At 33.1% G+C, this 24,238-nt stretch overlaps 1 protein-coding gene across 3 annotated transcripts in view; it reads right to left on the bottom strand.

Annotated features, from left to right (window-relative positions):
• TRDMT1 (tRNA aspartic acid methyltransferase 1) overlaps positions 1-24,238 on the bottom strand; it is a 56,932-nt gene that overhangs the window by 7,699 nt on the left and 24,995 nt on the right. For all 3 annotated transcript variants that reach the window (XM_041767355.1, XM_041767357.1, XM_041767356.1), the window contains exons 2-8: positions 22,497-22,606; positions 9,055-9,131; positions 6,834-6,905; positions 6,180-6,245; positions 5,351-5,420; positions 3,742-3,825; positions 1,744-2,087 (exon numbers count right to left, since the gene is read on the bottom strand). In XM_041767355.1, coding sequence (XP_041623289.1) covers positions 1,744-2,087; positions 3,742-3,825; positions 5,351-5,420; positions 6,180-6,245; positions 6,834-6,905; positions 9,055-9,131; positions 22,497-22,606 — 823 coding nt within the window. The remainder of the gene's footprint in view (positions 1-1,743; positions 2,088-3,741; positions 3,826-5,350; positions 5,421-6,179; positions 6,246-6,833; positions 6,906-9,054; positions 9,132-22,496; positions 22,607-24,238) is intronic.

The raw sequence follows: 24,238 nt of genomic DNA, 5'->3' as shown, positions 1-24,238 counted from the left end.
CACATGTATTATGCAGCATCTAATGTATTTGTTAATGTGAAATTTCTTAAATACTTCTTAAATGCATTAACCAATCTACATAATTACATCCTTCTGAAATAGTCTGAAACACACAAATAAGTGAAAAATCACTGGGCGAAAGACATAAGATCATTCTATTTAAACCTGGCATAGTGTTTTGAGTTGTGTAAAAACCACTTGGAATCATACATTATTATCATTTCTTTGTATTGTCAGTATCTTAATGCTTATCACTAAAAAGCATGCATTTGTATGCTTTATATCCAAATTCATATCCAAATTGTATGATTTATATCCAAATGCTCTTCAATATTGGCATCCCTGCCACATTAAGCCAAACATTATATAGGTGAAAATAAATTGCTACTATTTCTTAACTCCTGAACCATCACCTCTGTTTTCTCATATGTGTGTATGGTGTATGTGTGTATGTACAGATTATATAGATATAATCTACACTAAAATAGACTTTTATAGAAAGGCTTCCCTTATACCATCTTTATAATTACAAAAGAATTTCAAGGTTGTGTTTTATTACCAAACTGATAAGTCTTGCCTTATCAGACTTGAAACAGACAACAGCTGAGTAAAGTCTTTTAAGGCAATGGAAAGCAATAAATCAGTTGCCCTGGAAATACAAGGGCAGAACATGATAAAATCAGAGTAAATCTGGTATGGTTGAGGTGGGACATAGTATGCATGAAAGCTAAAGCTAACAAGTGGGTGAAAATAAATCCTGAAGATTCAAATCATACAGTTACTCATCAAGTGAGGATGAGTGGCATTAACAGAAGAGATTGAGATCTTTTACAAAATTTTCTGGAAAGGCCTGATTTTCCCCTTCTTTGTAGGTTTAAAAAAATCGATAAAAAAACATATTAACTTTCAAAAAATAACCCAAAGGTAACCAATAAAAGTCATTATGATATACTATGAGAATGATAAAGTTCTTTATGTACTCATATATAGTAACATTCAGTTGATATTATATAATGAAAAAAGTACATAATAACAGATACAGTATATTACCACTTACCTAAAAAAGGGGGTGAAACATATATATATATATATTTTTTGAAACATATATATTTAAATAAACCCTCACACATAATACCTTTGGAAGATTAGAGAGTAAATTGAAATGTCTGGTTGTATGTAAGCAGGAAAACTGGATGAGCAAGAGAGAGACAGAAAAAGGAGTCTCACAATCTTTGTACCTTTGATTTTTGAACCATAAAACCACATTATTTATTTTTAAAAATTGAGTAAAATTTAAATTTGCTTTAACGTGCACCAGATGATTTAATTTTATTTCTTCACATTAAAACTTAATTTCTTCTTATATATTGATCATGAGAGTGAACATAAATTTTTGAGGTCTGAAGTGCCATAAAAAGAAAGGTGCTAAAAAGTAGCAAATTCAGTATCTACACAAACCATGTTTCCACCATGGGTAATTAAGCTCTTATGAAGGTCACCAAACAAACGGCATTGTGTTTTATGAGCACTTTTGTGGGATGTGCACATAATGTTCTGCCAGAAGGAATTTTCACTCGTGCATTCTATTGGAACACGAAAGCAAGCAATTAAGGGGGAAAAAAAATCATTCTAGCAGAAACATTTTGTAAAATGCTTCTTGTTTTGAGAAGTTCAAAAAGAAATAATAGCCATAAAAACCTGGCTATCTTAAATATACCATTTTAAGAGTCTTTTTAAACCTACCCTTTGGTAAAGCATGTGGACCTTCGGCAAGTGGGCTTAACAATGTCTAGCAAAAGAGCGTATCGCAGCAATGACTTTGGTGGTAAAAAATACTGATTCATGTCAACATCATCTTCAAGAAAATCTTTTAGCATTTGCACAGAGAGATCACTGTCTTGGTGATGTTTCCGGTCAAGTTCTTGTATAGTTTCGAGCTTAAAAAGAATGGTCTCTTTTCCAGAACACTGTCTGCCCTTATCAAAGCAAATATTTGGTTCAATTTTCTTTCTTTCAATTTTATTTTCTGCATCTATTGTATTTTTTTCTGGATTTTCAGATTCAGTTTTGGGGAACTCCATCAGCACCTGGCATTAAGGGAAAATACACAGTCCGTTAAAAGCTTTACTAAAAATAAGAGACAAATTAATAACGTTTAATTTATGTTATATAAAAAATATCTTTAGCCTTTAGAGAGTTGTCATTAAAAACACAGAAATTGTGATTTACTTGTATTTATACAAGTTATTATAAATTTTCATCATATAGCTATAGTGTCATCAGGCTACAACTGATTTATTTCATGGGATTACTGCTTATCATATTTATAAATAAAAACATTCAACAAAGCAATAGGAAGTATGTTGAATTTAGTATCATATTTGAAAAAGAGGTTTAGAAAGTCACAGTAGATATGGGATGAATAAATCGTGGGATTAAAAGGCACAGCATTCAAAAAAAAAAAAAGAAAGAAAGAAACATTAACATTTCCAGAAAATGTGTATTGGATCAAAGTTTGCCATATCCCTTCATTAAAAAAGAAAAACTGGAACATATGCATGGTCTAAAGGAAAACTAGTAATTAAAAAAGGGAAAGCTTTTTCCCCTAAAAGGTTATTTGTACTCATGAGTCCCATAGGAAAACCCTGTTCCTGCAAAACATGTAACCATGAATAATGGATGTCCTAGTTTGTAAAAGAAAAATAGTTCCAGGGATTTTTAATGCTGATGTCTTTGTTAATATAGTTTATATATTGTTTTTGGAATTGACGACCATGGAAAGGGAGATGTATTGGTATGATATGGAAGGGGACCCAAATGACACTACTGATCCCCTGTTAGGAGGACATAACTTTCAAGTTCTTACCTGTGATTGTTTTTTTCTTTTTCTTTTTTTTTTAAGATTTTATTTATTTATTCATGAGAGACACAGAGAGAGAGAGATATGGAGAGAGAGAGAGAGAGAGAGAGAGAGAGAGAGAGAGAGAGGCCGAGGGACACAGGCCGAGGGAGAAGCAGGCTCCATGCAGGGAGCCCAACGTGGGACTCAATCCCGGGTGTCCAGGATCACACCCTGGGCTGCAGAAGGCGCTAAACCGCTGTGCCATGCCACCAGGGCTGCCCTTACCTGTGATTGTTAAGGAGAACTACACTGAACCATCGAAATTCTGTTTTCCACAGCAATTTTGACGGAAACATGCACAGCTGCTTGCATTATTAGAGATCCTATCCATAGCAATTGAGCATTTTATTCTAGCTTGTACTAATCACTATGTTTTAATCAACTAAGGCTAAATAGCACTGACTTCAAAGAAAATGCAACCAATGTGTTAAAATACTGTTAAGCCACTGTTAAGATAGTATAATTGAATTTTAACATAAATAATCAATGGCTTCTATCGGAGGGAAAATGACACAGTTAATGGTCAAAAGGGAAGTAATAGGGGAAAAAGAGGAGACAGCATTGACGATAGTTTTTTTTTTTTTAACTTTTAACATATATTTTTTCTAACAATGAAAGAAAAGTTTTTATTTTTTGTCTTGTTTAAAACAATAAAAACAGCATCAGGAGAGGAAAAAGCCCTAGAAAACAGACCTAGGTTGTGGTCTATATTACAGATTCAGTAAGACATATATAAGCTTCCACAAAGTAGTTCTTGAAATAAATTAACAGACTGAGATATACTTATAATAGATTAATAATAATAATGATAATAAAAATATTAACAATAACAACAATACCTGACCAGGGGCTTGAAAAGGTAATGGTTCTGACTGAAGCTTTGCAATAAGGAAATACCGTAGCCTTGAATTTGGAATGCCAAACTGGAGAAAACAGTTGGTTATGACAGGGAATTAGATAGAGAGATCTGTATCAACTGTCACACCTGACAAAAAAAACTCATATAGGTTTGCATTTAGTTTCTGCTAGAAAAAATTCTGTTATTAATATGTAGAGGACTAATTTTTGTAGCAAATTCTTAACCTTTTAAATTGGTGCTTTGTATCTTTATTCGAATGAACAGAGATTGAATCTGATGAGTCTTTGAGTCATTTTCATTTTGTATTTCCCAGATAAGAAATTATATAGACATTCTCACATTCATTATTAATAATAACCATAAAAAATAAAATTCAAATATAGCTATTCTTGGCTATTTATTGCCTCATCTCATTAAAAAAGGAGGACACACTAAATTTTAAAACTTAGAAGGCAATAAATATGAAATAAACTTAATGAGATCAGACATAATGCCAATTTTCATAGCACACGTACATCTAATTTTCGAAACAAGTTTTCTTTTAATTTCAAGGCAAATAATTATATAATAGGCTAAGGATAAAAAAGGCTAACAAACACAATAATAAAAGAAAAAATAGTGATACTTGTAATATAAAAGATCAAATATCTTATCATAACTGCTTAATTTCATATTCATGAAATAGAAGCAAAGTTTGCATTTTATTTTATTTTAATTCCAGTACAGCTAACATACAGTATTATATTAGTTTCAGGTGTACAATATAGAGATTCAGCACTTCCATACAACATCTGGTGCTCATCACAAGTGCACTTCTTAATCCCCATCCCCTATTTAACCCATTCCCCACTGACCCTTACCCTACAGCCCTCCTTGCCCCCAACAATCCATTTGTTCTCTATAGTTAAGAGTCTGTTTCTTGGTTTGTCTCTTTTTTTTCCCCTTTTCTTATATGTTTTGATTCTTAAATCCCACATATGAGTGAAATCATATGATACTTATCTTTCTCTGACCTATTTTGCTTAGCATTATACCCTCTAGTTCCATCCATGTCATTGCAAATGGCAAGATTTCACAGTGTTTGCATTTTTAATAGTTCTAAAAATCTAACCAGAAAACTATCATATGTTCATTTTGTTTTCTATTTTGGATTATTTTGAAGCATTACCAAACTATAGCACACCAGATTTGGAAAGCCAAATACCACAGATTTTCAAAACACACTATCCTTTATATCCTTTATATATATATATATATATATATATATATATCCATTTATATATATATATATATATATCCATTGTTATATATATATAAAGGATATATACAAATAAAGGATATATATATATATCCTTTATTTTCTGTGTGAAAAGAAATTTATATTCTCTATAAGCTACAAGCTATATAATATTTTCCATAAAATACATATAAATAAATCTATATGCCTGTACCACATTCTTTAGAAAGACCTATGCCTGAGCTAATTTCAAGATTTAAGTATAATATTATTCAAAACAGATTTATTCTTTTTATTGAGTCAAATTCCCTTTAGGAAGATTTATGGGAAAGTTGATCATTGTGATACCTACAGAGGTTGGAGATAATAGAAATTCTTGGTACTGAAAACCGCAATTTTCTAACGTTTGTATTAATAGGTCTCTGAAAAGAAAAAAGAAAAAATGTTAACCCTATAGTTGGAAATGGGGTTCTTATATAAAAAATTATACATAAAACTTCATTTTATGTGAAAACTGTATCTCCACCAAAGTTGTTTAGGAAGTGAATGATCCTAGGTCTTAATTATTAAGTCTAGTACTTGAGAAATTACATTTCTCAAAAAAAATATAGAAATGATTTCTATTATAAACAAAGCTGCCAGATAATTCATCCCAACTGGAGCTATATTCTATCCAGAGTTAGAATCACTAGTTTGCTGATGATAAGTTGCTATTGAAATGGAACTCTGTCTGTAGCAAGTCAGATGGAGGAGCCCTAATAAGATAGCAGCAGGTTCAAGGACAGGGATATTTTCTGGCTGGGGTTACCATCTGAAAGGGATCTGACCCAGGGAACGCTTCTCCAAACTGCAGGACAGAAAATGCCTATCAACACAAACATTTCTTAGTGAGAACATTCCTACTTCTAAAGAAACAGGCAACAATATAAGCAACTAAAATTGAGAAATACCATTTTGTTTAAAATGAATGCTCATTCTGCAAAAATTCAGACATATCAAAATGGGAGAATCAGGTGAACCTAAGTTTGTGAAACTTTGTATGATTATTTAGTCAAAATCAATATTAATGAATAAAAATATATATATAAAATGTCAGACTGTATGGATTTAAGATCTTTATTGCACAACGGTTTCTACAATATACCAAGTTTAAAATGGACACAATGTAGATACATTTTTACCTTGTCGAAGATACTTCAAAACCTTTGACATTTTCTAAAAGAACATATTTTGGTAGTTTCTGTAATCTAAAACAAAAACAAAAACAAATGGAATTCTAAACATGTCATTGCTAAGAAGTAAGAAGTAAAGAAAATCCTTGTGGGAACTATGAGATTAAGTAATTTTCTAAATCCTCCCTTTTTATAAAAGGATTTTATAGAGGATAGAGACAACTTACATTTTATTCATTTTCCCCATAAAAATGGCATAGCTAGTGAAATTAACATTTGAAATGTTCATTTCCACTGAACTTTATCAGAAAACATGGGTTCAGGGCTGCCATTTACATAGAATGGCAGCTTCTAGGGTTAGCACAGTTTGCAGGCCTTGGGCAGCAACATTCACTAACATTAGCATCATTTGCATTAATTTTGAGAGAGGCAATAGAATTTAGCTATTAGACTGTAATTCCCTGTCACTCACTGTAGGGGCAACCATGGAATTGGCAAACATTTGCAGTTATTCTATCAGGGCAGAAGAAGATAAAAGACATGCACAGTATCTGAAGCCTGCATGTATAAACTGCTCATCTCTATAAAATGACAAATATCACATTCTTCCAAATCCAAAGGTTTAAATTTAAGATAAATATGTACAAAAATCTAAGTTTTTACCTTGGGAGAATATTTAGAATATATAAGAGGCTATTTGTCCTTGGATCAGTCACATCACCTTGTAAGCCAATTCTAAAGGATAAAGAAGGTACAAATAAAATTCACCATGAATCTTACTTATAGAAAGATACCAAATCACTTTTAAAACATCAAAACTGAGAGAACTAAAAGTAGTTGGTCTTCACAAAAATATTATCTTTGTTGCTACAGAAAACAAAATTCATTTATTCACTTAATTAAAAAGAAAAAAACCCTTGCCTAATAAATATATTTATTATAAAACAATACGCCAAATGACTTACATGAGGCAAAGAGCCGAGAAGAACAAATAGTCAATAGAGAATAACCTCAATTACCCTCTTAAAATCACTTTGTTTAGGAAACACACACACAACTGGCTGATTACACCTTTTGCTCTGTCCCAGATGAGACAACAAAGGTCAGATGAATGAGCTGCTTGGTAGGGTGGCAAGATAGAGTCATGGAATTGATAACTAACCACCATCTACATGGACCATAGTTAGGTAAGACAAAGCCAATTTCGTCCAATGTAAATAGTAGAGACTTAACCTGGATGCCTGATTTTCAATGTGATCAAGAATCAAGCAGAAATGAAGACTTGCATTGGGCTTGGGTAGTAGAAACAGAGGATAAAGGTTTAAGACCTGGTTATTTACTAGCTTCTTTGCCTTAGATGAGTGACTTGACATCACTTGTCAGTTCCCTCATACCTTCCAGCAGGGCCAGAATCATCTGTGGATCTGAGGCTCAGATGGAGACTTAGAGTAGACTTGAATAGACACCTCAAAAATCTTGTGTCCCTTTCCTCTCAGGGTTGCAATTATGACAGTATTACAGAATCAGTTACTGCTGCCATCAGCAGCTGGAGTTGGGCTGCTGGTAGTAGGGAAGACACAGGAGGCCCTGTGCAGTAATATATGAGGCTGCGCAGTGTTAGGGCTGCATTCTGTTCTGTGCCTCCTACTCACTGTAGTTCAACAGGCCATATGCTTGCATATGCTTGGAAGCATCTTTACATGGAATGCCCTCTGCCTTTTCTGATAAATTCCCAATCTGCTTTCAGACACAGTTCAGATATTGCCTCTCAGAGAATTCCTGTCTCCTACCATGCAGCAAGCCATTTTCCCCTCTGTGTTCTCACAGCACTTCTAGAATTCATTTATCACAAAGTTTGTATCATATGATATGATAATTATTTGTCAATCATTTCCCTTAGACCCCTTAGACTATAAGCTGCTTGAGGATGGGAACTACAGCATCAAAAGCAATGCCTGGCTTACAAGGACACAATAAATCCTTGGGGAATTAATTTCCTATAGAGTTGTTTAATTAAGCATGAGAATATTCATTTAAATCAGAATATTTATTACATGTGACATCCCATTTAAAATCATCTTAAGTATTTAAATAGGAATTATAAAATAATTGACAAATCCTGGCTCTAACATTTTCTAAGTGTATGGCCTTAAAGAAAGTTACTTAATCTTTCTATGCCTCATATTCTCACCTATAAAATGATGATAATATAAACACCTATCCCATAGGCTTGTTAAATTAAATAGCATACTCCATTGTAAGACAGAGGCTTGTTACTATTATTTAAGATAACTAAAAATATCTAAATGAGGATGAATTAATCAAGATTTCATCTAAGATATAATTCCCTGAAATACACAGCCAAATAAATACTGTATAATAAAAAAATGAATTACAATACAGCTATAAAGTCAGAATTACTCAATATATATATAAATTCTGAGAAACATAAAATTCATAAACACATTCTTAATTAGCTTTTAAATTTAACATTAATTTAAAATTGAATATGACATTTACTTTATTAAACAGTTAAAAAGATATTCCTGAATACTCATAAGTTTAATTAATTTAAGGTAATTTAGGTCATAAATAAATACTGTAACTATCTTAGGTCAATATAAAAGAGGTCCCAGACAGTCTCTGCATATCTTCTATTGACGAAACTGCTTTGCTCATTTGGTAGTAATTGCTATGTCCTTTATGATCAATGCTGAATTATAAATATGAGTAGATAAGAGGAATTATTTATGAAGATTGTCAAAATTATAAAAATGCAGCTAATAGTCTTCAAAGTGTCCACGCTTGAAACTATGGTATAATTTGATTTAATGAATTCCTGGAAAGTACTCTTCCTCAACAAAGAAATATTTATTATACATACCTGGTGAATGGTTGACAGGGAGGGCTCATTAAAATCATATTGAAAGACAATTTATTAAACTCTTCTAGTGTAATGCCCTAAGGAATAAACATTTGGGGAAAAAATATAAAAAGATGCATAGAATAGTGAAGAAGGAAAAATGCTAATTATAACTGAATATATCATAAATTATAACCCTTAATAGTTTTATTTATAATACTTAAAAGTTTATATAACACTTAACATTTTTCAAATTAACTTCAGTTAAACTAACTTTCCAAAGCAATCTCATGAAGAAAGTTGGAGAAGTAAATTGAAGCTATGAAAAACTAAGTGGCTTTCCCCAAGACTCTGAGCCAGCCAAAGCAGAGCTGGAACGCTAATTTCCTGAATCCTAACTCTTTCACACCTCTGTGGCACCTCAAGTCTAACACCGGTTTGTTTTCTGGAGTCAAACATAGAGAACTTCATTTATAATTAAAGAATTCTTAGCATAGGGTCTAAGAGAATGTGTAAGACCTTTCTATCAATAATATTTTCTATTTAGGAAATGTTGTATGCTGACCAATCACTATCCGCTGCCTGCCCCCCCCCACCCAAGTAATGTCTCTGTTAAATTATTACAAAATGAAAAAAGTCCCATTTTCAGATATCCATAATTATCATATTGTTTTATAGTTGTGTGTAGTCAAAAAACTTCAAAAGGTAACAGTTAAGATTAATGAATATAATCCCTATTGGGCTAAGTAGTTGAAAATGTGCATCAATTTCATAGATGATAAGATAAATACAGTACAGTGGTCCATCTCATCTCTGTGGTTTCCCCAGTCAACCTGGGTCCAGAAACAGATGATCCTCCTTCTGACTTATGGTCAGGTCACTAGTAGTCTAACCCTAATGTCACAATGCCTACATCATTCACCTCACTTCATCTCATCATGCAGGCATTTCGTCATCCTATACTAGCACAAGAGGGGTGAGTACAATATATATGGAGAGAGAGAGAAAGGGACTGCAATCACATAACTTTTGCTAAAGTATACTGTTGTAATTGTTCTATTTATAATTAGTTATTGTTGTTAATCTCTTACTGTACCTAATTTATATTTACATTTATTATAGGTATGTACATACAGGAATAAACATGGTATATATACAGAATTCAGGACTATCTGAGATTTCAGGTATCCACTGGGGGTCTTGGAACGCACTCCTACGTGGATAAGGGGGGTCTGCTGTACAGAGAAACAAGCCATGGGTTTTCCAATTCTCAGTGTGTATGCTTCACCAGAAACAAGCAACAAGACTAGAATCACAACTTTCCTAATTATATGACACGTTTCTTAAGTTCAAGGACATGAATAAAGCAGGACAAGCTTTATTCTGAGTTCTGTAAAGAGTGAATTAACCTGGGGAAGACATTGGTTGTCTCTATTGTATTAAAAGTTTGAATGTATGTGTCTATCATTTTTAAATCACAGGCTTTTCAGTAGTTGAAGGTATATATGTAAAATAAAAGCAAAATTATTTACTGAAAAGTTCCTACAGCACCTCTGAAACCCTGGAATCTAGGAAAACAATGTGAAGATCATGCACTGCCCAGTCTGTCAGAAAACACAGAGCAGAGCAGTATTAGGCAGCACATCCTACTCAAGTTAAAGAACCTGTCAACACTGGGCTATTGTGATAAGCAACTTCCTGACTTCCTAACTAAATATGGATTGATTGAAGCTAAACTTCAAAAACTAAAGTAAAAATAAAACAACAGTCTTTTATATCAGGAGCATCCTATGTCTAAAATCTGAAGGAAGTAATCCAAGTTACTGCTTCTAATACAGCTTGGTATTGAAAAAAAATTACATTTTAAAGGATTCTTCAAAATAGTGAGTTTTAAAATAGTTGCCCAAACCATTCACAACTTCATTTAACCTGGCATTTGAAGTCACTAAATGTGTTGAAATTTAAGAAAGTAGTTATGGAGTACACAAATTATCTCTAATAATTTGATATTTGAAACCTAATGGAAATTTATTCTTTTTCTATAACCTGGCCATACAAGTCATAAAAACATCTTTGCTTTTAGCGAACATTTGGTCAACACAGTGTGATAGCAGTTTTATTTGTTTATTACATTTGATGAGCAGTTTTATTTGTTCCCTTACTAGCTTTATTCTTTTTGCAGAAAGGCTCCTGGCTCTTCTCATACTTAATTTTCATGTAACCTTTAGGAAAAACTTGGTAGGTTACAAAACAATTCCTGACTACCCTAGTAAACTGTAGCTAATCTAAAGAGAACTGCAATTTGTATAATATTCAGTCATACTTCCAATTCTTCAAATACCTTTTATTCCCACATGGGTCATGCATATTTCTTGTTACTTATTTCTTAGTGTTTGTAAGTTTCTTGTTGCTACTATAAATAGGAACTTTCTTCTATTTTATTTTCTAACATGTCTTTGTTTGTATATATATTAAGGTACTGGTTATCATATTTTTATAAACAGCCTCCTTCTTATATGCACTAATTGTTCCTCATACTATTTTTAGAAAGGTATGTTTTTGTTTTCCAGGCTTATACAATTATTCTTTAGAATCTTCCTTAATATTTACATGCTATTTCTCTTGCATGAGTATGCTACCGAACAATCCATAACAATACTAAATAACAGTGCGAAAGGTAGACATCTTTGTTTTATTCATTACTTTAGTGAGGATGCTTTTAAAGTTTTATCATGTAGCATGCTACTAGATGTGGTGATACATGTGTGTGTCTGTGTTTAAACAGAAATAGAAACATACATACAAAGACAGTAAATGACATACACGTCTGTAGTAATATGTATTTGTCCTAATTTTATTAAGAGAGATTAAAACCAGTTGGAAAACCCTGCATTTTGTCAAATATTTTCCAATATATAGTTTTGTTCTTTCCAATTATTAACATGTTGAATAACAGTAATAGAATTCGTAAGTACTAAGCTACTATCATACACCCAAAACAAAATCTATTTTAGTTATACTACATTATTCTTTTAATGTGCTTCTGATCATTTGGTCATATTTTACTTAGAATTTTTGAGTTTATATTCATAAGATAATGATTTTCCTGTTTTGTGGTATATAGTGGGTATCCAATAAATACTGAGTGGATATTTCCTATCATCTCCTGCTCTATGAACTCTGGCGTTATCTTGTGCATAAATACAACAATCAGATCTTTCTTGAGAACTATATTAATCATCATTATAAAAGTAATTTTCTAGGACTCTTAAATGCTCTTGCCTTGAAATTCATTCTAACGTCTAGTCTATTCTGAAACTGTCACCCTTTGTTACCGTTTGCCTGGTATTTGATCATTTTTTTAGCTACAATATGTTGTTCATTCAACAATGCTCAGAAAGTGACCTACCAATATTTCAGAGTATGTATTATATGCCAGGCATTGCGCTAAGCCTGTGACAACAATGTTTCTGCTTATGTGAAGTTTATATAGTAGCGGCAAGTAATTCCTCATTTCCTACCTAGATGAATTACAGACTTTAGTTTTATTTTACTAGTTATTTTTATAACTGAGGAGTCCTCCTCCTGGTTATAACCCTCTCTGAATGTTCAGGCCTGCCTGTGGACAGTAACAAAGGCTTTACCCCACAGGCCTTGAGGAGAAACAGTCTTTCCCACTCCAGAATTGGAATATGAACAGCACGTCAAGTCTCTGTGGGCTGCTGCAGTCAAGGATTCAGGTGCCCTGGCCAGCACACTCTTCGTATGTTTGCATGTCTGGTTCTCTTTATCTGAGGCCTTGGGCAGAGATCCTCTGCATGCAGCTCTGCCAAGGCTTCCTTAAGGGAGAAGGTGGTGGAAATTTGGAAGACACTTCCCACTCTGGCTGGTACTCGGCACTTAACATTCCTTGCCTTCCTCCCTTATGATTCTCCCAAGGATCCACCCAAGGCCAGCACTCCTTCGACATTACGCTGACCCCCACATCTGCTCTCCCCCAGTGTGTTGTCGCATGGGGAAATGAAGAGGGGGGCACTGGTGTTTTATTTTACAGACTTGCTTGTATCACCACAGTAAGTGATAAAGGTTCACTCTTTCATTTTTGTCTTGCTGTTTTAAGAAGCTACTCTGACCCCTGAGAGCTCAGCTGTCTTTCCCAGCTCAGCTAAGCTCCTAACACGTTAAACAGTCTCCTAAAATAAATATCCATAGCTTCGTTTCTGTTTCAAACAGACATGCTTTTTAAGTCTCACTTTCTTCTCTTACTTCAATCACATTATTATTTCTACACTGCAAAGGTGCACAATATTTTTACCCAGTTTCCTAATCATAATTTCTTTCCTAAGTTGGTAGCTTTATTCCAGGGTTCTCTTACTTGGACTCATCTCTTGCTTTGTTAGATTAAGTGAAGGAGTCATTTTTTCAATAAGGGCCCATTGAATACTACAGTTCATGAATTGTTATAGGTTTTATTTTAGGAATTTCCCCCCTCTATTTCTGTTAATACTCTTGTTCCTTTTCTTTTATTGTCTTCTCCAGAGGTACTAATTATTTTTATTGTATCATTTTTGTCTTCAGTAATTATCATTTATTCTACAACATTTGATCTGTATTTCTTTTCCATTTTAATTTATTTTTCTCAAGTTAAATCCTTCACAATTCTGTTTGCAGCACTGCCCATTTTACTTTTTGCTACTCTGACATGATTTTCATTTCTATAGTGGTTTTATTTTTCTCCTCTTTCTTTTTTCCCTGACCACTGTTACTTTTCCAGTCCAATTACTGTCTTACTGCTTTTTGAGCTGTTGTATACATTTATTTGAGTTCTTGTTTTGAAGATGTTTTATTTAATGCCTGAAGCTCATGGAGGCATGTATGTTTGAAACTTACATACATAAATTCTTAACATAATTTTCTGTTGTATATTCTGCTTTCTGTTTACATTTTTACCTTATTTAAAAATTACTATATTAGTATAGCCTCAAACTGATTCCTTTCTAATTATTATTCATTTTTTAATGGAGGCCACTAGAATAATGGAGTCTGCTGGAAGATGAGGTGAAATAGGCACTTTGTCACCACACTGTTTCTGGGAAGGACCTGTACTAGCCTTTAACCTAAGAGCACAGCTCTGTCCCTATCCATGATCTTGCACTCAGGACAAGCAGGAAGTTGCCAAGGTTGCAATGGCACTTTTAGCTCAGTGATGTGGACCTTTCAAATCTCTCTTTTCCTGACTTAGAACAAACAACTGCCGAGTCCATTTGGTCTTCTCCCTTGCCATTCTTTCTTTCTTGATTCTGCACAAGATATGTAGAGGCCAGCCTATGATTTTACCATCCTCATTCAGTCCTGTCCCAGACTGGACACTACTTATAGTTTTCATTTTCATTTTGACTTATGTCTAAATCCTATTTTCATTAATGATGGTTTTCCATCCCCTTTTCCCTTCTTTTCTTACTTCTATTAGAGACAGTGATAGAGTTTTGGTATTTTTTTTTATGCTGCATTCGATCAGAAATCCCAAAGAAAACTGTTAACAAGTCCAATTTGTGCACTAATTGGTAAATTCTTGAAGGCAAAGACAATTATTTTCATCATATCTGTGTTCTCCCCAAGGGCTCGATACCTTGCATGTAGCAAATGTTCAAACAATCAATATATGTTGTTTTATAAAACTTAAAATCCCTAGAACCTCTCATTATGCCTAAATTTTCCATCCCCTTTTAAAACATGATCCTCAGCATAGCTCCTGTGTACTTGACCTAGACGTGATAACACTCTTTCCACATCAGGCTAACAGGAATACCAAAGGAGAAACTGAAAGCCAAAGGCAGGCAGCCTTTTTTCTTACAGACAGACTTATAGACCTTTCAAGTAAGCTGGAGGTGCCTACCTCCATTCTTCCCTCCTCCAAGCCTTCTTACATCATATGTAAAGAGTATGATTTATTATCATCGATTAAAATTGGTACCGAAATATAATCAGCACTAAACTAGGACAGAAAGTACCAGGAAAAAGGAAGTTACACAGAGAAAGAGATGCAGAATCTGCATAGCATTCCCTTTGAGTGGGCATACATTAGGTGAGAGCAAAGAACAACTGCTGGGAAAGAACAATCACTGGAGAACAGTAGTCCAAAGCACTAGGTCACCCAGAGTAGGAAACCCAAGTCGAGTATATGGGGTATTTTATAATTATAATTACTGAAGTGAAGCTGGTGTACAACTCCATTCATTTCAGGTGTACAACACTGTGATTCAATGAGGGCTCATTTTTCTCCACATTCTCACCAACATTTATTATTTGTCTTTTTGACACTAGCCATTCTAACAGCTGTGAGCTGATATTTCATTTTGGTTTTCATTTGCATTTCCCTGAGGATTAGTGATGTTAAGCATTTTTAATGTGTCCATAGGGTATTTAACAGAGACCTAAGAAAGTCCGTATCTTAATAATGGGATGAGACTATCTTTATGGTAAAGACTACTTAAGACACACTTTTAAAAATGCTTAAAAATATACCTGAGAGAATCAAGCTGATTTGCAATTAACTGCCTCTGAGAACAAAATCCAATGTTCCTTAAAGAGTTACAACAAACTCCAGCACTCAAAAATGTAAAACTCACAATGCCAACCAAGATCCTAATAAAAAATTACAAAAATGCTAAAAAGATAATGTGACTCATTACCCCATTAACTGGGAAGGGGATGGGGACAAGGAGGTGGTGGTAGTGGTGAAATCCATCAACAGAAACAGACTCAGCGATTTGATAGAATTAGCAAAGATTTTTAAATAGTCATTATTAATGACTATTAATTAATTAATTATTAATGACTGTTAATTAATTAATCAATAATATTTTCCTTTAGGAAAACAAAAACATGAAGAGACAAATTAAAGACATAGAAAAGAATTAATTGAAATTTCTCAAAGTGAAAAAAATCTAAAACAAAAAGTTACACACTGAAAAACAAAAACATGAAGATATAACAATATAGCATGCATCCAAAAAGAAACACACAAAGAAAACAAGAGTAAAAATGAATCCCCTCAGTGACCTGCAGAGCAACATGAAGGGATCTAATACATATATAATTTGAGGTAAAGTGAAAACAGGAAATAGAGAAAATATTTGAATAATGGCCAAAACCTTCCCAAATTTGATGAGAACTATACACAAGAAAAGCACAAGGCCCATGCAGAATAAAAAAAGAAAAACATACAAAAACACATCAAAATAAAATTCCTGAAAACAAGTGATAAACACAAAATCTTAATTGTAGCCATAGAAAGATAAAATATATGAAGAGGAATCAGATAGCAGAAATTTAGCAAACTAGGTAACAAAGTGCCAAGAAAAAGTTTTGATTTTTAATTTTTTTAAATTTTTTATTTTATTTTATTTTTTTTATTTTATTTATTTATGATAGGCACACAGTGAGAGAGAGAGAGGGGCAGAGACACAGGCAGAGGGAGAAGCAGGCTCTATGCACCGGGAGCCTGACGTGGGATTCGATCCCGAGCCTTCAGGATCGCGCCCCGGGCCAAAGGCAGGCGCCAAACCGCTGCGCCACCCAGGGATCCCGAAAAAGTTTTGATTAATAGAAAATATGAACTTATGAAAACCTTTCAAAAACAAGTACAACCAAGGAATCAGTGAAAATTATACTTCACAATAAAGACAAAATAAACTACTTTTTCACTCAAAAAGAACTGACAAAATTTGTCACTTGCTGCATGCACATGACAGGAAATGCTAACAGAGGTTTTTCAGGAAGAAAAAATTATATCACACGCAAACTTTGATTAAAAAAGAAATGAAATGTTAAAAACAGATGATATGTAGGGGATCCCTGGGTGGCTCAGCGGTTTAGCTCTTGCCTTAGGCCCAGGGCATGATCCTGAAGTCCCGGGATCAAGTTCCACATCGGGCTTCCTGCATGGAGCCTGCTTTTCCCTCTGCCTGTCTCTGCCTCTCTTTCTCTCTCTCTCTCTCTCTCTCTCATGAATAAATAAATAAAATCGTAAAACAAAACAAAACCAAAACCGAAAAAACAGATGATATGTAAATAACAGATCCTTTTCAAAACTCTTTAATAAATATTTGACTACTTAGTCCAAAAAAAGTTAACAACATATTTGGGGTCTTAACATAAGCAGCAGTAATATGCATGACAAATATAGCAAAATATACAGGAAAGTAAAATGGATGTATATTATTGTAATTAATATACAAAGTGCTATAATGTCACTTAAGTGGGCTTCTCTAAGTTAAAAATGCATATTGTAAACCCTAGAGTAGTCACTAAGAAAACAAAACAGATATAATTAATAAGATATATCTAATAAAGTTATTAGTAGAGAATAATAAAATATTAACATATCAAAAGGCAGAAAAAGAGGGATAAACATACAAAAAAACAGATTGGAAAAATAGAAAATAACAAGGTAGTAGAATTAAATACAAAAATATTAATAACAAGATTAAATGTAAATGGTACAAACACTCCAATTAAAAGGTAGATGTTGTCAGACTGAATAAAAAAGAAAGACCCAACCATACACTGTCTACAGTAAATCCAATTTAAATACAAAAATACAAATAGGATAAAATTTAAAGGACGGAAAAACATAAACATGTAAACATTAATCATAAGAAAGCAGACTAGTTATATTAATATCAGGAAAAGCAGACTTCAGAACAAGAAATATTTCCTGGAGTCATTATCAATAATAGCCAAACTATGGAAAGAGCCCAAATGCCCATCAACTGAGGAATGGATAAAGAAGATATTGTGCATATATATATATATGTATATATATACATATATATATATGTATATATATATATATATGGAATATTACTCATGTCATTTGCAATGATGTGGATGGAGCTAGAGTGTATTACACTAAGCGAAATAAGTCAGTCAGAGAAAGACAAATACCATATGATTTCACTCGTGTGGAATTTAAGAAACAAAACAGATGAACATATGGGAGTGGGTAAAAGAGAGAGAAAGGAAAAACCCATAAGACTTAATGATAGAGAATAAACGGAGGGTTGATGGAGGCTGGTGGGTGGGAAATAGGCTAGATGGGTGATGGGTATTAAGGAAGACACTTGTTATAATGAGTACTGGGTATTATGATGAACCACTGAATTCTACTCCTGAAACCAATATTGCACTGTATGTTAACTAGAATTTAAATAAAATCTGGGGAAAAAAGGAAATTTCATAAGATAAAGAGATCATTCAATTAAAAAAAACCATACAGTGTATATACACTTAATAACAGAGCTTCAGGAAAAAATGAAGCAAAAACTGGTAATACTGAAGGAAGAAAGAGACATATTCACAACTGTAGTTGGAAATTACAACCCCCTTCCCTCAGCAACTGATAGAAAAAAATCAGCAAAGATACAGAAAAATTTAACAACACTATCAACCAACTTGACCTAACTGACATTTACAGAGCATTCCACTCCACAAAAAAGAATATGTTCTTTTCAATAGCATATAGAACATTCACTAGAAAAATTGAATCCTGGGCCATAACACAAGTCTCAACAATTTAAAATAACTGAAATCATACAAAGTATGACCAAAATAAAACAGAAATGAGAAATCAGTAACAGATATCTGGAAAATATTATGAATATTTGGAAATTTAAACCCATACTTATAAATAACACATGGGAAATCAGAAGGAAAATTGGAAAAATTTTTTTTAACTGTATGAAAATCAACACACAACATATGGAAATTTGTGGAATGTAGCCAAAACTTAGGAAAATTTACAGCATTCAATGTTTATATGAAAAAAGGAAAAAAATTTCAAGTCAGTCATCTAAAGTTCCACTGTAAGAAGTATTTAAAAAAACATAAATACAAAGTAAGTAGAAATAATAAAGATGATCAGAAATTAGTGAAATAGTAAACAAATGAACAATAGATAAAATCAGCTGCATCCAAAGCTGTTTACTTGAAAAGACCAATAGAACCGGCAAACTTCCAGCTTCACTAGCATTTTACAAATCACTAACATCAGAAGTGACATGTGGTACATCACTATAGAGTTCACATATAGAAAAAACGTATAAGGAAGTATGAAAAACATCAAACTAATACATTTGACGAATTAGATAAAATGCATAATTTCTTTTGAGATCCCAAATTTCTAAAACTAAATAAAAAATATATAGAAAGCCTTACTAGTCTTATAGCAATTAAATAAATTAAATTCATAGTTTAAAACCTTCTCATAAAGAAAACTCCAGGCCCAGATGGCTTCATTAACTAAATTCTATCAAACATTTATAGAGGAACTACTACTTATTTTTCAAACTCTTCCAAAAAATATAAGGCTAATATAACCCTATTACTGAAACCAAACTAAAACACCAAGGAGAAATAAGAAATCATCTATGAAGCTAAATGTAAAAATACTTAACAAAATATTAGCAAATCGAAACTAGCATTACTAAAAAAGATAATAGATCATAAATCTATCCTAGCAGGGATCCCTGGGTGGCTCAGCGGTTTAGCACCTGCCTTCGACCCCGGTCGTGATCCTGGAGTCCTGGGATCAAGTCCCACATCAGGCTCCCCGCATGGAGCCTGCTTCTGCCTCTGCCTACTTCTCTGCCTCTCTCTCTGTGTCTCTCATGAATAAATAAATAAAATCTTAAAAAAAAAAATCTATCCTAGGAATGCATTCAAAACCAGAAATTGAAATAGTCACCACAATAAAAGAATAAAATGGGGGAATGATATAATGATGTCAAAAGATGTGAAAAAGATATAGCATTTGACAACATTCAAAACTCATTCATTACAAAAATTATCAGAAAATGTAAAGAAAGAAAATGTCCTCAATTTGATAAAATACATCTATAAAAAAGATGTAACTAACACCATCCCAAATGTAAATGACTGAATGAATGTTCAGCCCTTAGGCTCTAGAAGAAGGCAAGAATATCCTATGTAATCTTACTTAATCAACACTGTACAGGTCTAGACAATGTAATAAGACAAGAGAAAAAAGTTGCACTGATTGGAACAGAAAAGTAAACTCTTTATTCTCTGACAATATGCTGTATATGTAGAAAAAAATCCTGAAAAAATCAAAGCTAACAGAGTAAGTCAATATAACAAAGTTACAGATAGAAGGTTAAGGTCAATAAACAAAAATAAGCATATTCCTATATGCTAGCAATGAAAAATTTTTATATTTTTAAAAATACCACTTACAATAGCATCAAAACCCACAAATATTTAGGGATAAATTAATACGTGCAAGACTTGTAAACAAATATTACAAAATATTGCGGATATAAATTAAAGAGTATCTAAATAAAGGAAGAGAGATACCATGCTCATGGACTAGCAGATTCAATTAAGATATCAATTTTTTCAAAACCAATCAGTGCAATTCCAACCTACATATCTTTCTTTGTAAAAATTGACAGGGTGATTCTGAAATTTACAGAGAAATGTAAATAATAATGTAGCCAAAATAATGTTGAAAAGAAAAACAATAATTTGAGACCTTGTACTATCTGAATTCAATACTTATTATAAAGCTACAATAATCAAAAGAGTGTGCTACTGGTGTAAAGAAAACATATAGATACTACTGAAGAGAGAGAGTCCAGAAATATACATACATTTATGACCTTTTTTATTTTAAAGGTGTCAAGGAAATTGAGGAAAGGATTTCTGAAAATCGTAAAAGAAGAAAAAAAGAAGGAAAATAATTCCAGGACAATGTTATATGCACCTAGAAATAAAAGAAATGACTGCTCCTTCAAACTACACACATAAGATTACTTTAAATGGGTCATAAACCTAAATGGAAAAGCCAAAACTAACACTTCTAGAAGAGGGGAAAATGGGGTAAACAAGGTTTTTTTAAAACACACAGAAACATGATCAAAAAACAAAGAAAGATAAATAACTTCTGAATTTTGATGATCATAGTTAAGGAAAAGACAAATTACAGAACTGGAGAAAATCTTTGTTATACACATTTTTGACAAACAGCTTGAATCCAGAAAACTTAACTCTTACAATGAATTGATATTATAAGCACACCAAATAAGAATTGGGCAAGAAATTTCATCACAGAAGAAGACACCGAAATAGCCAATAAGCACCAGATGCTCAACATTAGCCATCAGGGTAATGCAAATTAGAATCATCAGGCATAAAAGAATCACAATAGCACTATATGCTCACTAGAATGGATAAAACTTTAAAAATTGATAATATCAAGCACCGGTAAGGATGTGAAAAAACTGAAACACTTAAACATTGATTATGGGAGTGTGAAATGGTACAAATACTATGGAAAACAGCATTTTCTCATAAAATTAAAGAAACCTACTATATGACCCAGTAATTCCAATTCTAGGTATTCAACTACAAGAAACGAAAACAAAGGTCCACACAAAAACCTGTACATGAATGTTCACAGTAACTTTTTTTATATAGGCAAAAACTGGAAATAACCTAAATGTCTAACATCATGTGAACAGATATATACATTGTAGTACATAATATTCCACTGTACAGAGTATTACTCAGTAATAATAACAAAGAACAGACTACTGATATGCACAACAACATGGGTGAATTCAAAAAACATATGCTAAGAGAGAAAGTTACAGCCAGAAAAACTACACTCATGATTTTATTTGTGATATATTAGAAATGGAAAATTTAATCTGTAATGGCAGAAAGCAGATCAGTTGTTGTCTGGGTTTGGGACACGAAGGAACACTACAGGGGATGGATGTTCTAAGTTTTGATCGTGGCGGTTACACACTTGTATATACTAGTCAAAACTCAAACCACATACAAATGAGTGCAATTTATTGTATATAAATTATAGCTTCATGAGAAATTTGTTGTAAAAATTTTTCACAAGAAAATGGGAGAAAAATACAATTTCATATTATTTTAGAGATAACAATGTACACCAGTGTTAAATACTTCTGGTAAGTTCATCAATGTACTTTTAACCTTTAATTTTGACAGGCTTGCTAAAATAAGAAGCATTCAATAAGGACTAGCCAGAGATTGCTTCTCTTGTTTTTATTCCTGCTATATATATATGGTATACTATATGTACTATAAAAGTAAGTTGTTTAATATCAGGACAGAACCATGCATTTAGAAGTCAAACATATTCTTACATTTCAATCCTTCATCGCAAAGACCAAAATACTGACCTCTCTCATTCTCACTCTCAAACTGAGAATTAAAAATAAGTAACGGCAAAAAAGAGCATGCCCTCTTCTCATAGAATATAAAATGTTAATTCCCTTTTCCTAAACTTTTGCATTTATATATGACTTATCCTCCAATGAAGGCACCAGAAACCAGGATCTTATAGCATTTTTCAATCACATTTTCCTTGTCATATACTTATGAAAACAATAAGCAACATTACTCACTTCAATTGTCTTGGCCAGTAACTGTGTGTGAGGAAAATTATACTTGTATACTTCATTAGCGACAGTGTTTACATCAATGGCAGCCACCACTTGTGCAGGTATACAGCTTTCTGTAATGATAAGTGGAATATATTAAAATGAAGTCCCTAATATCAACTTGGTCACTTTACTGAGAAGTCAAAATCCAGAATTTTGTAATACATTTCCTCATCTACCTAGCTAGATCTTTGATTTACAATGGGCAACCAGGTCAGGGAGTTAGGCATGAAATGGGCTATTTGCATACTTCTGGTTCATCTCTCTGAATAGCATTCTAATGCTAAAAATAAGATTTGAATGTTTCAGTCATTATCTCTTACATTTGCCCTCCTCACTCCATTAAGATACACACTTATGAGTTAAATAGGAAGTTTTCCTAAGGCAAAACAAACCAAAAATAGAAAAAGGAAGTGTATTTTTTAAAAAACCGCATTACTTGGAACTGTTTATAAATTAACCTCCATTTGCTCCTCACCTGCTGATATTAACATAAAGCTGCTTCCCATTATCACTAAAAATGCTTTTATGCAAGTTTTGGAAGTGTTTTAAGAATAGTTTTATTGAGATATAATTCACAAACTGCAAAATTCACCTGCTTAAGGTTTAGGTAAGTTTTTAACTAAAATGAACAATTAATTGGTATCCAAATATAAAAACTACATAAACAAAAAACTAAAAATCTTAAGAGACGAGGACAGAATGTGAAGAGAGTAAGGGAAATATTTTTAAGAACATCCCTTCACTGCCCTTCTCTCTTGCTGCTAAATAAAATAACTTTCAGGGTACCTGGGTGGCTCAGTCAGTAAAGCCTCTGACTTGATTTCAGCTCAGGTCATGATCTCAGGGTTGTGGGATCGAGCCCATGTTGAGCTCTGCACTGGGCATGGAGTCTGCTTAAGATTCTCTCTTAATCTGGGACCCCTGGGTGGCTCAGTGGTTGAGCATCTGCCTTCGTCTCAGGGCATGATCCCAGAGTGCCGGGATTGAGTCCCGCATCAGGCTCCCTGCATGGAGCCTGCTTCTCCTTCTCCCTATGTCTCTGCCTCTCTCTCTCTCTGTGTCTCATGAATAAATAAATAAAATCTTTAAAAAAAAAAAGATTCTCTCTTAATCTCTCTCTGCATCTCCTCTCTCCCTTTCCCCATCTAAAAAAATAAATAATGTTCAAAATGGTTTTAGATTCAGAGTTTTACTGTAGTCTCCAATGGCAGTCAAAATTTGAGCTATGTTAAACATGCATAGCTGCTATTATATTTTGCAAGTACCATCCCCTTGCACTTCTTACCCAAACATATACAAAAACAATGATGTATGCACCGTGTCCCAAATCAGGAGAAAAAGTTAAGTTTTAAAAATAATAGTATTTGAGACTCCTTAGGAAAACCACCAGAAAAAAAAATTACAAAATTACATAGTACCTCCAAATAGCTATTTAATAACCACTTGCTATCAATAGATAGCATAGGTAGACCAAATATCAAAAAATGACAAAAGAATTTAGATGTGAAGAGCTAGGGCTCATGTAGCAGGCACTAGAAATAAAAACTCAGATCACAGAAGAAGGGGTAAAGAGAAGGCTCACACACAATCAGAAAATAATGACGACTACATACTGACTGAGGCCTAAAAGAGATGATGTCTGAGAAAAAGCAAGGACATAAAAATCTCTAAGTAAATATTTGCTGAATGTCTACTAGGCTCAA

Source organism: Vulpes lagopus, chromosome 8 (genome assembly GCF_018345385.1).
Source record: "Vulpes lagopus strain Blue_001 chromosome 8, ASM1834538v1, whole genome shotgun sequence".
NCBI classification, from domain to species: domain Eukaryota; kingdom Metazoa; phylum Chordata; class Mammalia; order Carnivora; family Canidae; genus Vulpes; species Vulpes lagopus.
This window is presented reverse-complemented; position numbering and strand designations above follow the sequence as displayed.